The 14,745-nt window shown below is 44.9% G+C and overlaps 2 protein-coding genes across 6 annotated transcripts in view; one reads left to right on the forward strand and one right to left on the reverse strand.

The window, feature by feature from the left end:
- Window positions 1-6,235, forward strand: part of BMP2K (BMP2 inducible kinase) — a 62,652-nt gene extending 56,417 nt beyond the window's left edge. For all 3 annotated transcript variants that reach the window (XM_021394830.1, XM_021394831.1, XM_021394832.1), the window contains one exon: window positions 890-6,235. In XM_021394830.1, the coding sequence (XP_021250505.1) occupies window positions 890-2,313 (1,424 nt within the window). In that variant the 3' untranslated portion in view covers window positions 2,314-6,235. The remainder of the gene's footprint in view (window positions 1-889) is intronic.
- PAQR3 (progestin and adipoQ receptor family member 3) lies at window positions 6,843-14,121 on the reverse strand. 3 transcript variants are annotated; one of them, XM_021394838.1, is made up of 7 exons: window positions 13,822-14,120; window positions 13,591-13,753; window positions 11,937-12,092; window positions 11,055-11,252; window positions 9,667-9,757; window positions 9,175-9,323; window positions 6,843-8,718 (listed from the first exon to the last, which is right to left on the reverse strand). In XM_021394838.1, exons 1-6 carry the CDS (start codon window positions 14,004-14,006, stop codon window positions 9,181-9,183), a joined length of 936 nt encoding a protein of 311 aa, XP_021250513.1. In that variant the 5' UTR covers window positions 14,007-14,120; the 3' UTR covers window positions 6,843-8,718; window positions 9,175-9,180. The 3 variants fall into 3 exon arrangements, with proteins under 3 accessions (XP_021250513.1, XP_021250512.1, XP_021250511.1); XM_021394837.1 differs by having other exon boundaries at window positions 11,055-11,189; window positions 13,591-14,121; XM_021394836.1 differs by having other exon boundaries at window positions 13,591-14,120.

Raw genomic sequence — 14,745 nt, forward strand, 5'->3', positions numbered from 1 at the left:
TGGGAGTACCTCTTCAGATGCACCAGTGGCCATCAATTCTCAGTGAAGAGTCCATATTATGCTTTTTATTAGTGATTTAGTGGAGAAGTGTTTAAAATTCAGACATGTTGGAAAACATATATGCACCTTCTTCTCCATTTCCATACTGTTATTTTCACTGATCACCTTACTGTTTCCCCAGAGATACCATTGTCTTGTCCCATTCCCTTTGGATGCCTCAAAACAATACTGAGGGAGGAAAAACACTAACAAAATCCATACTTCTGTTGTGGATGATGGTGTCGGCAGGCTCCTGCTTGTTGAGCTTATGGAAGGAGTGGGTACCCTGAGGGCAGGACAGAGATGGTGACTTCATGTGGTCTTACCTACAGCTAGGACATGTACAAGGTTATTCTTACCCGGTTGCTATTATTCATAGGCTTTACAGAGAACTAAATATTGCGGAGACTTTGGATAGGATTGTCTAGTGCAAAGCTTGAGAAACGAAAAGCTGGGAACTGACAGGGTGTCATGCACGCATTCCCCACATGAAACTATACTGAGTGTGTCAGTGTTGTCCCAAGTATCTGCCTGCATGGTATCAGGTGTTGGCCTTGGAGAACCTCTTCAGAAGGCAGCTCTTTCCCTGGAGAGGAGTGGCTGGCTGGTGCGTCTATTAGTATTGGATTTGTAAAGTTTCTGTGCTTGACGAGTTAAGCTAGAAGCTCTGACTACTAATCCCTTTTGTTAGCATTTGAAAACTTAGATCTGTTTTTTAGTTCATTTCCCTCTGTATTTACAGATTATATGTTTGCCTTGATTCCTTTTATGTGTGGCTATTGTGAATAAGTGTTGATTTTAGGAGTGTATTAAAAGTTTTTCTTTTTTTCTTTTTTGTTTGGACTTGCAGATTCCCCTGGAAAACAAGTGGATAACTCAGCTAGCAGTCAAGGAAACAACTTAGGGACCCCAACCAAAGGTGGAAGACTGAGTCATGCTTTTAAAGATCCCCGGTCAGGAAGGAAGACTGCAGAGGGACAAGTGACAAAAGGTGGTGATGAGTCAGAGAGTGATTTTGAATCAGATCCTCCCTCTCCTAAGAGCAGTGAGGAGGAGGAAGAACAAGAGGATGAGGAGGTCTTGCAAGGTGAGAATGGAGACTTCAATGATGACAATGATACGGAACCAGAGAATCTAGGCCACCGCCCTCTGCTCATGGACTCTGAGGAAGAGGTGGAAGAAGAGGAGGAGGAGAAGCAAAGTTCTGACTCTGAATCCGATCGTACCAAACAAAAATTTGGGCTCCCGAGCAGTAGATTCAGAGATGTCATGGGCATCGGTGAAGTTAAAGAACCCAGCTTAATCCATACACCTGAGGTGCCAACTACTGTTGTCAAAGTGAGCCCTGGCCAAGAATTTGATGTGTTTGGGGCAGTACCCTTTTTTTCTCTTCAGCCTCAGGCAAGAGGTAAGGGCGACCAGAACGTCTCTTCTCAGACTGCATTTTCCAGCCTGAGCCAAGACCAGGATGACTTTGATGTTTTCACCAAAGCCCCGTTCAGCAAAAAAATGTCTCAGCAAGATGACCAGGTGGTGGGAACCAAGACACAGCTCTCACCCACCTCGCCACGGAGTGTTGATATTTTTGGCTGCACTCCATTTCAGCCCTCTCTTCTCCCCAAGGTGAGTGGGAGTAAAGAGGACCTGTTCGGGCTGGTTCCTTTTGAAGAGATCACAGGGAGTCAGCAGCAGCAGAAGGTGAAGCAGCAGCGCAACCTGCAGAAACTTTCATCCCGCCAGAGGCGCATGAAGCAGGAGGTCCCGAAGAACAATGGGAAGCGTCACCATGGCACCCCAACCACCACGAAGAAGGCTTTGAAACCCAACTACCGCACTCCCGAGAGAGCCCGCAGGCACAAGAAAGCAGGCCGCAGGGACTCGCAGAGCAGCAACGAGTTCCTGACCATCTCTGACTCCAAAGAGAACATCAGTGTTTCGCTGACGGACAGCAAAGACCGAACCAACCCTTTGCAGACAGATGAGAGTCTGCTGGATCCCTTTGGAGCCAAACCCTTCCACCCACCAGAACTGATGCGGCATCCTCAGCATCAGGGGTTTGGTGACAGCCGAGGGGATCATGGTGCAGTGGTAGTGGCTAGCAGGCCTCGGCAGAGCTCCTTGCATGGACCGGTACATGCTGGTGATGGGCTGAAAACAGATGATTTTGGTGCAGTCCCATTCACAGAACTGGTTGTACAGAGTGCACAGAGCCAACAGCAACAGGCACTAGAGTTGGATCCCTTTGGAGCAGCTCCATTTCCTTCCAAACAATAAATGCTTCCAGTGGGTCCCTCCTTCCACCTCTCTGAGTTGCTTAGTAGTGAGTTCAATTAGCAGAGTAATTTATCTGGTTGACAGGGAGCTGGGCTGTACAGTTTATTCAAGCTAAAGAAGGCATGGCCGGCTTGCACGATGGAATGCAGAAATTTTTAATTTTGTGAAAAAATTTTGTTATGAAAGATGGCTCCCAGAACATGAAGAGAAATGGGACGTGAATTGGTGTCTGCTGACTTTTGGACCTGGAACATGTTGTCATCCTGCACTTTTGCATCACCTTTTCAGCAGTTGGCAATGTGCTGAAATGGAGGGAAGGGGAACATGCAGAGATCACATGAAAAAAGTTTTCCAAACTTACAGGTAGGCTGAAGTAACTGTGGTTCTTCTTTGTCTCAGTTGCACTAGACCTAAGAATCTAAACATACTAATATCCAGGCTTATATGCTGGGAATAGTCAAGTCTTCACTTCGTAGACGAAAACTACCTTTATTAATCGTAAAATAATGAAGCCAAGTCATCAAGGAGCTGTGGCCCAGAGTTCCAGAGCATGTCTGTGGTTTTGCACCAGGTAGACATCTATGCAGCTGCAGAGCTGAAAGGCAGATTATTTTTTTTGTGTGCCTAAATGTTCAATTTTATTTTTTACAGTAAGTGCCATTAATGTAAAATAGCAAACTGGAAGTCTAGAGTTAAAACTAAAGATGCAGAGAATATAACAGTTTGTGAAATGGAATCTGAATGTAGAGGAGTAAACCAGCAAGGATGCAGCCAGTGTTTGCAGCACTTTGAAGACTACTCAGCACGCTGGGGGAGAGGCTGGTTTACGTGAGAAGGACATCTGGCATGGATGGAGCATTTTAGATGACGTGCACAGTTGACTGTGAAATGCACCATCAGTTTTAGCTGATTGCAAATTGGGGTTTGTGTCTGAAAATGCATTTTCTTTTCCTCTTGGATTTCTATCACAAAGAAAACGCGTGTTGTGTCAAAACTCATGTTGTTTTATAAAATGATAATTTTATGAAATGACTGTAATCTAACATTTTCAACTTCTGATGAGTCTGTTATTGTACATAAGTGTATTTTTTAAGACAGTTTTGCTAAATGCACTGAGCTTTGATGAAACTTCTCTGGACCCGGCTTTGTTTCAGAAGCAGTAGCAGCAGGTAGCCTGTAGATGCTGTTCGCTGCTGTAGCAGTAAGCTGCATTTCACACCGCAATGCCTTACCAGCAGGATTGCTGTCCTGCCACACAGTACCTCTGAGACATCAGGTGCACAAGACATGGCTAAAAGCTTGGAGCTTGCAGTGCCAGTAGTGATGGAAGGCAACGCGAACTGGCTTGTTGGAGAGATGTGGTTACCATGTGTCAACGGTGACACCGTGTGCTTCGTAACTCCGCTGCCTTATGACTCGTGCCAAGCCATGTACACTGACTGCAGAGCGAGTATACATCCGAATGGTTTACTTTGCCTTGTTTCTATGGCAATCCTAAGGAAGTGGAAGGAGGCAGCTCCTCTGCTTGTCTTAGCTTTACATCCTGCTTCACTGAATGTTGAAGAGCATTCCACCTTTATAAAAGGAGACCGTAAGAATTCATGGCCGTTTCCTCCCGCCCTCATCTCCTCCCCTCACAGGATGTGAAGTGAAATACTGAGGGCAGTGCTTTTTTTTTTTCTTTCAATTTCTACTGCTGTTTATTGAGTTGTTTTGAAATTGGTGAGGGTAGGAGGTAGATCCCTTGAAATATGTGTTGAAAATGGCACGTTGAAAACAAATTCCTTTTCTCCTTTGGGAGCTGGTTTTGATAAGATGCTGCCTCATGTATACAGTGAGTTTGTTTCCCCTAGTCCTGGATTTGGAATCTTGCTTGTATGTATCTGTACACTTTGATTATCTTCCTCTTTTTCTTTTTTTTCCTCTGACAAGGTGAAAGAGAAATATTACAGCTCTACTTGTTTCAGAATGACTTTTTCAGACTTAGAAGTTAAGCTTTTAGAAGTATGTGAGTAGAAGTGTTTCAACTCTATTTGCACAGGAGTTTCTTAGGCTTTATTACTACTGTTCTCACCAGTTGATTTTTTTTTTTGTGCCAAAGGCTGTAAGAAGCGCACGCCAACTCTGTAGCATTTTCTGATACTCAGGTTAACTGCGATAGTGTTTTTATGTGCGTGCTTATTAGCTGCCTTCCTGCAGTTTCCTTCTGAACTGTCACTTTCTTTGCCTAAAGACAGCTGTTGGAAGAGAATATTATGAAAAATGGGGCAGGTAGGTGGAAACAAAACAAGAATAAAGCAACAAGCAACTGACCCGCAGTCTTAAATACGGCCAGTCCTCACTGATGCCATGCAGTTACTGCTTTCCCTGCTGGAAGAACAGCTTGAGGGTTGGCATGGCCATTAGGTGCTTAGTGTGGGCCTTAATTAAGGTAAATTACAAGAAGAAAGAACCACGTTTGATTTTTGTCTGATGACCGTGAAGCTTCAGGTTGAAGAGTGCAACAGAATTTCTTTGTGTAGTGGATTTTTTTTTTTACTTTGACAGAGGGCTCACACATGGTTTTATTACAGTACAGGAAAGCTGAAGTTAGGTTGTATACAGAAACTGATAGGGGAGATAAAAGCAAACCGTAAACCCAAGTTACTCTGAAACTGGCATTGTGCCTATAGCTGCCTCTCAGTTACAGCCAATTGTACTTGCTTTCTTGTGGCCTTAAAAAGCCTTGATCTTTGTACTACACTTACAAAACAACTTTTTGCATACATGCTGTTTTTATGTTTCTCGAGTTAAAACGATTTTTATTCTCATGTCTGAGATGAGTATGACTCACTACGTTGACTTTATGTGGTCTATTTGGTCTGCTTGGGTTTAAGCTTCAGCTAAGGTTCAACAGAGGCAAAACGTACTGCTGGGAAACGTGGTATCTTTTTGCCTTTATTCAGTATGTGTGCATCTCTACCTGTGTGCTTGTCATTCATGGAGTGTATCGTGACCTTACCTGAAATACTGGAAAGACCATGTGCACTTAGAATTGTACTGTGGGTCTGTGGAGACAATGATAACAAGGTAAGGAACTGACACTTCCCTCCCACCAGGAAATACCACCTGCTTTTTAACAGTTCTTTCAGTGTGCTGAATGACTGAACCATAGACCTGTCAGAATCAGCTGCTTTGGACAGAGTTGCTGTCAGCAGTACTAAGAAGCCCTTTATGGTTGTGGTCACTGAAAGGGAGATAAGATGTTGAGTTTCTCTGCAGACTCTCAACAGCCGTGAGACGTGCGGAATTGCTTTTGCTGACTTGGGTCACGCAGGACCCGCGAAAACCAACTTCAAGGAAATAATCTTTAATCATTCTGGTTGTCCCAGTTAATAAAACTAAGTACTGTGAAAATAAGTTGGTATATTTGCTACTGTGAGAATAAGAGTTTATCTGGAGTTTTTTTATACTATATAGTGTATTTTTATATATGAGAAATATATATAAAATATACACATGCTCGCACACATCGCACTGTGTTTTTAGTAACATTGCAGCCACAATCATTTTGATGGAACTAGAAAGAGTGAATAAGGGAAACCTGCAAGAGGAAAAAAAAAATGTGCAGGGGGTGGCTGCTGAGTTACTTTTCTACAGCGCTTCTTTTCAAAGAAAAATTGAGGAAATGGTGTGTATAGCTAAGTTTGTCACTAAGGCATCACCTAATATTAAAGAGCGTAAAATCTATTTTAAAATTGCTGGCATTCAGCTTTTAAGTGCACTTTCCTGAACTACACTTCCATTTCTTGTTAGACTTCAAGTTTCTAAAGCTTTTTTTTGTGTACCACTAAACAGAGAACTTTAACTTTTTTGTGAAACTGATGTATGTCATAAATACTGCAGTTGTTAAATAAATAAACACGGTAACAGTGACCTTGCAGATCTCCTTAAACATGGCATTATTAAGTATTCTCGTTTAGGCTGTAAGTTATCTTATAAGCAGTGCTGCTTCTCCTGGTTACTTTTTGTGGCTGTAGGTTCGTTGCTGTTTTTTAACAATGGTTTTATTAGCAGCCCACTATTGTCATCTTGGTTCAACTTGCTGATAATATATTAAGTCCTTGGGGTTCAGTATTACCCTTTAAGCCTTCCTGCTTTCAAAATCAAGAGCCCTTTTGAAAGGGAACACTCAGATTCCTAGGTGCTAACTGAAGTTTTATCCCTTTTCAGTGGCCAGAATTTTCATTGCTAACTCCAGACTTAGTTCTGCACTTAATATCACAGACATATTTTCTCTTGATTTGACCCATTCTGCCAGCTATTAGCCAGAGCAGTTTTTTGGAGACTGCTTCTACTGGTTTTACTTTTATCTAAGCTGCAGAATACCAAAACTGTGGAAAGATTAGGATCTGTAGTAGAACACCGTTACTAAATTGTAGTTCATTCCTGGTTGTTCTGTCTTCTGCCTGTCACCCATTTCAGACATTGTGGTGCAGCAATTCACCTGTCACCTAAGAGTACTCTGTTAAAAACGTTACAAGTAAACGTGCAATGAACCAAAATTTATTTACAGGTTCAGTATTTACAGAAAAGGCCATCATGCAGGTTGATAAATTTAGTCAGGATAATAAAAATGTACAACTTAACAATGTTTTCTTATCCAGTGAAAACTGCTACAGTAGTTGGTTTGAAAAAAAAATTAGCAAACCGTGAGTATGTTTTCAGTACACAGCCACACATTCTTCAAATGTTATTGTTCACGTTACACTGAAAACAGGCTCTAACAATTGCAGGTTCCTTGTCAGGCGTCAGCAGTAGTCATTAGTGCACTTTAAACTTGCTTTGCTCTCAAGTTTTAAAAAGAAAAAAAAAATCAGTGTTCATACTGGAAGGCTCAGAAGACTAGGATTTGAACTTCAAATGCATTTAGTTCTTTCCAGTAACCGTTTCTGGAGCTGGGAAGAAATACAACATCAAATCCTCACTGAGCTTAACTGACAGCATTGCTTCTCCAGCGTACCAGTAGAAGAGGAAGGGTCCTGCCTCCTCCATCCCTGGTATGAGATAAACACGTGCCAGTAAATGTCCATTGCTATTCCCTTGGCCACATCTCATTGGCACATTCCCTGCAAGGAAGGCTGAGGGAGTTGGGAATGTTTTGCCCAGGCGAGAGGCAGCTTTGGTGGGACCAAACAGCACCCTGCCAGCCTCCAGGCTGGCACCCACTGAGCTTCTTCATGCTGAGCACCAGGTATCTAACAACCTTCGTAGCTCGTGTCTCTTTAGTGTTCACATTACAAGACATGGTTCAACTGCAGACTGTAAAAACCCAAGGCTGTCTTTTTACTGCAGAAAGCATATGGCAATAAGTCACTTCAATTAATGAAGTGTTGGAAGTGCAGCATGAGTCATATTCAAAGGCCAAAGTTCACTTACTTGAATTGACAACAGTCTCACTACTCTGGGCTTGTTATTTACACCTGCTAAAAGAACACGTAACTTAGAAAAAAAATTCTTTGCACCTCTACTAAATTTCAAGGTAAAAGCAAGTGTAAGACTACTCCTGGAATATTTCAGAATACTGTATTCAGAAGCACCAAAGTGCTGTAGAGAGATCTGTTGAAGTAATGGCACCACCTAGACTTTAGGAAGCAACTTAAGTTTTGAAATCAAGATAGATATGGTAGATAACATCCATCTCCCAGAAAAAGGGAAACAACTAGAAAAGTACAAGACACCACTGAATTGGACATTATACATTACTGTACCGACGCTGAAGTGTACACACATCACTGAGATGATGATTCTGAAGGATACAGCACGCTGTACCAATGCAGCTTAGATCCAAGACCAGCCTCTCAGTTAATCATAGTTCTAAAAGCACGCTATTGGGAGCGTGTTTTTTTCATTCTGCACTTGAACAAAACCTGAAGACGTGGCATATGGGCCTGCTAGCTTTACCAACCAGGAAAATAATGCAGTGCTCCAAGTACTTAGTTTTACAGACCACCTTTTTGTTGTCCCACTCTAAGGATGACCTGCTTTGTACTTGATTTCAGAACAGGAAAGGATGAGAAGGAAGTGAATCTCAGATCTCAGAGGAAATGGCCTCAAGTTGCACCAGGGGAGATTCAGGTTGGACGTTAGGAAATAACTTCTCTGAGAGAGTGGTCAGGCGCTGGAATGGGCTGCCCAGGGAGGTGGTGCAGTCACTGACCCTGGAGGTGTTCAAGAAATGTTTAGATGTTGTACTGAGACCCAGGCAATGCTCCTTTTTTCCCCAGCATTCCTGGTAATGTACCATCCCAAGGAGTAGAGTAACAGTCCAGAAATTGGACACGAACCATCTTAGTGCTTAATTTCATAACTCTGCATATTTGTCAGGTTCAGACTCCCATAGTAAGAAATTTCATTGCAGTGCCTCTGAAAGACAGTTGAAGAAAAAGAAATTGTCACTTATGCATAGTAAATAATCAACTCTTGCCTGGCTGTCCAAAAATCCAGTTCTTAGTAGGCTAAAAAACCTGACAAAAACCTTAAGAAAAGGCTACATAGAAACAAACGTTGATAAGTGCATGCAACTGTTGTCAAACAGAGTTGTTATGGACTTGGCAGAGATCTGTCCAGCCTGCTCTAAAACTCTGCTTGAAGGCACTGCAGCCTCCCAGAGCCTCACGCAATGCTGCAGCAGCAGACTGCCTGCTATCAAGGTAGCTGCTTGCTTATTCACAAGAAAACATTACACTAGTAAGCATTTTCTCTGGGGGAACTGATTAAATTAAAGCAACTAAGGGAACCTTGTGACGTGTTAAAAACTGGATTCTTTAACTCTCTGCTTGTTAAAATCTCACGTTCCCACAAGCACAAAGACTGCTATACCTTCACTCACAAGTCCACGCTATGCTCAGGACAGGGCTTGCTATGTCGGTACTGCATGATGTACACTGCAGACTGGTGCCACCAGTACAGCATCACTACTGCAAGGATGTGCCATATTTGGTGACTAGAACCGAGGTAGTTGAGCTGTCCTGTGGGGAATGAAAAGGGGAAACGGTTGTTAAATTTGCAGTAACTCGTGCAAGGCAAGTAGCAAGCAGTCTCTTCCAAAGCTCAGTCATGCATTCAGCTGGCTGGGAGACAGTGTAAATTCCTTAATGAAGAACAACAAAAGTCATCTAACTTCTTTTGACTCGAGTGCATACAAAGTTGGACTTCTTTTGGTGCCAGTGCACACAGTTTCACTCTGCTTAAGAACGCTGAAAGTAGAACGTAATCAACTGTTCTCTCATAATAAATTCAGGGCTCACAGCAAGGACTGTGACACTGCAGGAAGCTCAACTGCAGAAAAACAGCCACAACAGAATTTCATACCTGGGAAGTATCTTTCTGGAACTTTAGAAATATAGAAGAGAAATGCTACAGCAGCGATGAAATACATGACAACCACACGGGGAGCAAACTCCTGCAAAAGAAAAGGAAGATTTCTTACTCTGTTATAAGGTAGAAATATTTAAAAATAATAATTTCAAAATACATTTTAAAAAAAACAAAAGGTGGGACAAAAAAGAATATTAATTTGCTGCCCATATCATCTGTGGAATAGAACAGAATCCAACTGAGGAGCAAATGCCAAAACTTGGAAAAAATCTGAACGGAAGGCCACAGGAATACTACAGGCCAGACTGTAAATAATCAAACTAGCTGCTGGAAAGCAACCCCCTCCACATGAGTTGTTTTTTGTTTGTTTTCACTAACAGAGAATTGTATTGCTGGAAACAGAGCATTTTCTCTGAAGTATGGAAGTAAAATGAGTACCACATCTGCTATTCTGCTCTACCAGGACAAACTAATTGGAAAGGGCAGGGGTAGCAATGATTGCTTGCTTATTTGACTTTTACAAAGTGAGTGTTCAATACCTTGTCTGAAGACTGTACTTATTATCAATACTGCTCTTCCACATTCAACAGCAGCTCTGGACCAGGCTAAATCAGCATCCTAGAAGATAGTTCTCCTGAAGTGCCAATCTTAAGGACTTTCACAGGTGGTGCTTGCTATGAAAGCAAAGGTTTTTTTCAGCTCCATTACAGTCCTGACTAACGGCTGTGATTCCTGGGGGAATATTTTGAACCTTGGGGCACAATTCACCCTCTTTAACAGTACCGTACTTCCTGTTTTTCAGAGCTGAGTAACCTTTAACATAATTTTAAGTGGTAAAACAAGAAAGGGAAATCAGTTTGGTAACTTAACAGTGATGTTAAACAAGTTCTGCGTGAGAGACAGAAAGCTGCGTAGGCAAATACCAATTCTGCCACAAACCCATGGCACAGAAGAGGACGAACTTCCCACCCATGTTTCCTGGTTCCCCTCACCTCTGCAACCTGTGCATCCTGACTGACTGCTTCCCACTCGCTTGCTGACTCAGTTCTCTGCTCCTGCAACTCGCCCTGGGGTGCGCAAGGGTGTGTCTGACCTGCACAGACCGCTCTGCCCCTCAGGCAAGCACGCCATCGCGGTCGTGTTTGCATCCAGGTGGGTCTTCTCATGGTGCAGCTTTAAATCAGTAAAACAGATTTCATCTACTCAACCTGTTTATTGGCTTTCCATATAGCTGAAGCATTTAGGCTGTAACATTCAAAGGAATTCTGTGCTTTAAAAAGTTTTCACTAGCTCTACTTCCTTCTTGTTTCCAAAATGAGACTGAGGGAAGATGGTAAGCGCAACGCAAAAGCAAATCTTATTTCCGTATTATTTTCCTTTACCTGTACAATAGCTGCACCAATGCCGCCGTTGAGCGAAACCCAGTGGATAGTAGGAATAATGCCATATCCAGACACTGAGCAAAAGATGATGGAGCGCAGCCTGCGCCACTGCTGCGTGAGGTAATTGGGATGAATCTGAACAAAAAATACTGCCAAGATCATTGCCAGCACAGTGATTAAGTACACCTGACGCCAGTACTGAGAAAAAAGAAACAAAATCAAGTTTGTATGGTTGCTCATCTGAGGTAAACTCAGGGTAGAAAGTCTATGTTCCTAAACACAACAATGTATCAGTGTTCTCGTCACTTCTGTGACCACAAATGACAGCGCTTGAATTAGTGCGTTCTTATTAATCCAGTGAGGGGGAAGACACTCTTATTTCACATTTACTTCACATACTGTCTTCACTAAAGCATATATTAAATATAACTCTGCCTAAGAAGACTACTTCAACTACCAGATCATTAGTTTCCTGTACAGGGAGCAGAGAAGTTAGAAAAGTGGAGGTAGTTTAGAACTCCAAAGCAAACTAATCTTGTTTCTGCCCCCATATAAATGCTGGAAATGTTTGAGTTACTTGTGATGAGGGAACATTCCATCATCGACCTCATGCATTCAACAAAGGCAGGACCTGTAAAGTTTATACCGACTTTATCATCATTTAAATATTGTCTTGAGACTCGAGCAATTGACAGCTTTGAAGGAATCTCTTAAATTAACCTGTTACTTCTACAAGCAAACTTCTGCAAGTAACAGAACGTGGTCCTGTTTCTATCACTGTCTCCTGACAGATGTGCTACATGAACAGCATGTGACAAAGCCCCTTCCCAACACATGGAAACTGTGATGATGGGACTGCAGGAACAAGTGACTCAGACTTACTTTACTACAATAAAATGCATAAAACACGCCTGATACGTAGCAGCCTAGGATACCAATGGAAATTCCTGCGTAATCTAATGCCATCCATCGTCGGCTGGTCTTCTCTGAGCGATGACAACAGAAGAGATGATATCCTACTGAGCAAAGCATACAGACCTACACAAATATCAAAACAAGGACACATTAATTTCTTGGTAACAGACGGGGATTAATGGGGATTAAGCTTCAACTCTGAAGCTTAAGAGTCCAAAAGTAACCTGTTACATGTTTTACAGAACTACTCGGTGTAGACAATTATGATTTCTGCTCATAATCAGTGGAAACAAGCATAACCTCTTTTGCGGATGAAAAAGAAAACTTTGCAAGGCTTGATAACCACAAGCGGCAGCTAAGGAAATGAGGGCACTGAGGCCCAGAGTATGAGGCCAAGAGTGGTGCCAGTGCACACGGGAGCAGGGCCTTGCCTGCCCAAGTATGACCAAGATGAATTCAGTACGGTCCAGCTACAACAAGCAGAAACCAAAACCCAAATCCACCTTGAGCACCAGCACTCCGCAATTTTGCCGCAGGAACACAGAAGCGATTGACCTCCAACATGCAGTATGCTGACTTGGCTTCTTGGCTGGCATGAATTTTTTTTTTCCCTGAGGAACAGAACCATAGACTCTCTGGAGTTGAAGGGGATCCATAAGGATCATTGAGTCCAACTCCTGGCTCCACACAGGAGCACCCAAAATCCAAACCCTATGTCTGAGAGCATTGTTCAGATGTTTCTTGAACTCTGATAGCTTAAGGACATGGCCACTGCCCTGAGGAGCATGTTCCAGTGCTTGCCCACCCTCTGGTGAAGAACTTTTTCCTGATATCCAACCTGGTATTTTTGTGTTTGCCTTCAACCCTCAACAGGGGTAAGAAAGGGCACAACAGCAGCGCTGCACCAGCCAGCAAGGAAGTTCTCCCTACTTCTGGCTACACAACGGTTCTCTGTACTCTTCAGGAAATAGGAACAGTACTCTTTAGTCATCAGAACCGTGCAGCTGGTCACGCGCAGTTTTTTAGGGATAGCATAATCTAAAAGAGCTTCCGCTGACGACGGCACACATGAAGTGCTGTCAGAGGACAGGTTTAATTTGAGACACGCAAACTTGTTCATCTCAGGCAAAATGCACAAGAACCCCAAGTCCAGCTGCGTAATAACACCACAGAACCATTAAGGTTGGAAAAGACCTCTAAGATCGTTTAGTTCACCCATTGGCCCTGCCCCACCATACCACCGCCTCACGTTCAGCTGGCTGTCAACCAACAGCCCCAGGTCCTTTTCCTTTGTGCAGCTCTCCAGCCGCTCTGCCCCAAGCCTGAAGCGATGCACGGGGTTGCTGTGACCAAAGGGCAGGACCCAGCACCTTGTCCTGTTAAAGCTCATGCGATAGGCCTCAGCTCACTGATCCATGGCTGGCTTTTGTGCTCTAGCTGGTGATCAAACCAACGCCATCTGCGGGCACAGCGCTGGACACAATGGCCAGCAGAAACCAGCACACAGCCTCGGCCTGCCCAGCTGGCGTTCCGCAGCCTCTCCTAGGCCAGCCACGCTTTGTTCTCACAAGAAACGGCTCAAAACCAGCTCCGCCGCCCGACGCACGGCACGGTGCCCCACCTGGAAGCAGAAGAGGCAGACGGCGCAGATGACGAAGTCCTCGCGGGCGGCGCGGGCGGCGGGCAGCACGACGGTCAGATCGCGGATGCCCAGCGTGAAGAAGAGCAGGAAGCCCAGCAGGTGGCTCCAGATGTTGACGCTCTCGTTGGAGAGGATGAAGAGGCTGCGGGGAGACACGGTGGGGCTGAGCGGGGCTCCGAGGCCCGGGCCCGGCCCCGGGGACGGCCGTACCTGCGGAGGCAGAGGCGGGAGGGCAGGTAGGCGCGGTAGCCGTCGGTGATGTAGGGGTTGTCCCTCAGGAAGACGGGGATCTGCTCGTAGGTGTACAGGCGGATGCCGCGCGGCAGCAGCACGGGCCAGTACTGGTAGCCGCCCAGCTCGATGTAGTGCGCGCTGCGCAGCAGCTTCTGCTGCATCCTGCCCGCCCCGCATCGGCCCGCGGCCCTCCGACCCCGTCACGGCCCCGCGCTAAGCCCGGCCGGGCACGTTGCGGCGCTCTGCGGCGGGCGGCTGGCGCGGGGAGATGGCGTCAGCGCCGGGCGGAGCGCCCTCGGCTGCGCGGTGCTGCCGCCTGCTGGCGGGCGGCGGGCGGGCTGTCCGTCTGTCAGCCGGGCGGTCGGTCGGGCTTCAAAGGGAGAGCGATATCTCCCTTGTAAGATCGGCCGCTCCCTTCAGGTGGGCCGGAACGTGGCAAACCTGCGTACAAAACGGGCCAGAAACAGGCAGTACTGAGAGTGCTGAGAGCACTATATAGCACAATATAATACTTCTAAGCGCTGAGAGCTCCTGGCATGCAGGAATTGTGCTGGCTCCGTGCAAGTGGTTAGTTCATCGTGCAGCATCAGCTGGATCCCTCCCCCCACATCTGGCTCTGTTTCTGAGGTTGAAGACAAGTGCCCTGAACGGGGATCCTTGTTCATCACCTACCCCTCCCCTCCGTGATCTACGGATGTCTCCCTTCTCATTTAAACAAAGCATGGAAGTGCCTCACCAGGATTCTGTGGTGGGAATGGAATGTTTCCCATGGCAGAGAGATCCCCGCGGTAAGTCTAAGATGGAGGATGATGGGCATTTGGAACCTGAGAGTGATGATAAGGACCAGGTGTTCCATCCTAGAAGCAGCAATACAACCGCTGTGATACGTAACCCCTCAAC

The sequence above is a fragment of the Numida meleagris genome, chromosome 4, assembly GCF_002078875.1.
Source record: "Numida meleagris isolate 19003 breed g44 Domestic line chromosome 4, NumMel1.0, whole genome shotgun sequence".
In the NCBI taxonomy this organism is placed as follows: Eukaryota; Metazoa; Chordata; class Aves; order Galliformes; family Numididae; genus Numida; species Numida meleagris.

Excerpts from the sequence above, each read along its gene's own strand:
- PAQR3 (XM_021394836.1), bottom strand. The coding sequence starts at position 14,022 with ATGCGGGGCGGGCAGGATGCAGCAGAAGCTGCTGCGCAGCGCGCACTA. Across the intron at positions 11,253-11,936 it reads ATGCATTTTATTGTAGTAAA|TACTGGCGTCAGGTGTACTT; the intron begins GTAAGTCTGAGT and ends CTTTTTTCTCAG. Across the intron at positions 9,324-9,666 it reads TCCAGAAAGATACTTCCCAG|GACAGCTCAACTACCTCGGT; the intron begins GTATGAAATTCT and ends CATTCCCCACAG.